Genomic DNA, 1427 nt, shown 5'->3' with positions numbered 1-1427 from the left:
GTGCTTGCGCAAAACAGCAAATCGAGCACAAGTGTCAAGGTTGCGTGTGAAAACGTGTGTTGGTGAATGACCTCAAGCTTGTCACGCTCCTTCACGGCAACAAAGGTGCCTCAACTTGACACTGCACGATGGTGAGCATCGCAATTCATGTAGTGAAGTGGCCACCATGCATATGTGAGCGGAGGACACAAAACACGCACACACACACACACACACACAACGTGCAAGTAGCAGCAGTAGCAGCAACAACAACAACAACAACAACAACAACAACAACAACAACAACAACAACAACAACAACAACAACAACAACAACAACAACAACAACAACACACGCATGCACGCACTCTCGCTTGCGCACACAAGAACACGCGTGACAACTCACTTCATCTTCCGCTCTCTGAAGGAGAGGAAGTGCTTCAGGAAATCCTCCGTCATTGTCGGATCATTCATCCGCTGATCCCGGACACCGATGCCGAGGAAGTCACGAGCCTGTTCCGAGAAGTGATGCGTCATGGAATGCAATGACCACGTAAGCAAGTGCCCGCCGAACACACACACACACACACATTGAGAGCAGCAACTGTAGACATGCACATACATGCACATGCAGGCAAACAGACACAAACTCTCACACGTACACACACACACACACGCACAACCATGCATGCACGCACTCCTTGGATGCGCTTGAGGTTGACGGCACGCGCGTGTTGTTGGGACTGCGAGTGCATCGCTTCTGTCGCCCAGCGCATCCAACAGGCACACGGCACAGCAATGTGCACACGTGCACGAGCATGAGTATGACGGGTGAGGGTGAGAAGGGCAGCGCGGGAAAAGAACACCAGGACTGCCATGCAACAGGACCATTCAAAACGTGGTGTCACATGTCATCACGCAATAAAATTATAAACAACAAACGCACTGTCGCGTTGTGTCCAGCGATAAAACGCGGCAGCCTGCTGTTTCCTCCACCGAGTCAGCAGTCGAACCTCCGCCTAAACACACACACACACACATGGGCACACAGAGAAGATTGCGTCAGCATCAAGCGTGATGTGACAGTGTTGCACACGGTGTGCGCTTGGCTCATTGTGCAGGCGTGTGTGTGTGCACGTGTGTGCGTGCGTGGATGAACACACGCACTCTCTTAATCCCCCACCCCTCGCCCCCTGTGACGCGTGCTGCTCACCTTTGTGAGGGGCGTGTTGTCGGTCATTGCACACTGCTTGACGCACTCCATCCACGCAGCCGCCTGCAGCATGGGGGAAGGGCGATTCGATGATGAGAGGGAACAATGAGGGGCGACCATGACGGCATACAAGCTCCCATGTACAGAGACAAGGACACCTGACGACACACACGCACACACACCCACCCACTCACACACACACACACACACCCACACACACCCACCCACACACACA

General features: G+C 53.4%; 1 protein-coding gene across 1 annotated transcript; it reads right to left on the bottom strand.

The window, feature by feature from the left end:
- Positions 1-110: 110 nt before the first annotated feature.
- Positions 111-1264, bottom strand: PTSG_10157 (uncharacterized protein; the record flags this gene model as incomplete). The annotated part of the gene is made up of 6 exons (XM_004988437.1): positions 111-121; positions 222-352; positions 386-492; positions 678-739; positions 926-998; positions 1193-1264. The coding sequence occupies 6 exons, from the start codon at positions 1262-1264 to the stop codon at positions 111-113; spliced, it is 456 nt and encodes a 151-aa protein (XP_004988494.1).
- Positions 1265-1427: the final 163 nt, after the last annotated feature.

This window comes from Salpingoeca rosetta (assembly GCF_000188695.1).
Source record: "Salpingoeca rosetta unplaced genomic scaffold supercont1.35, whole genome shotgun sequence".
NCBI classification, from domain to species: Eukaryota; class Choanoflagellata; order Craspedida; family Salpingoecidae; genus Salpingoeca; species Salpingoeca rosetta.
This window is presented reverse-complemented; position numbering and strand designations above follow the sequence as displayed.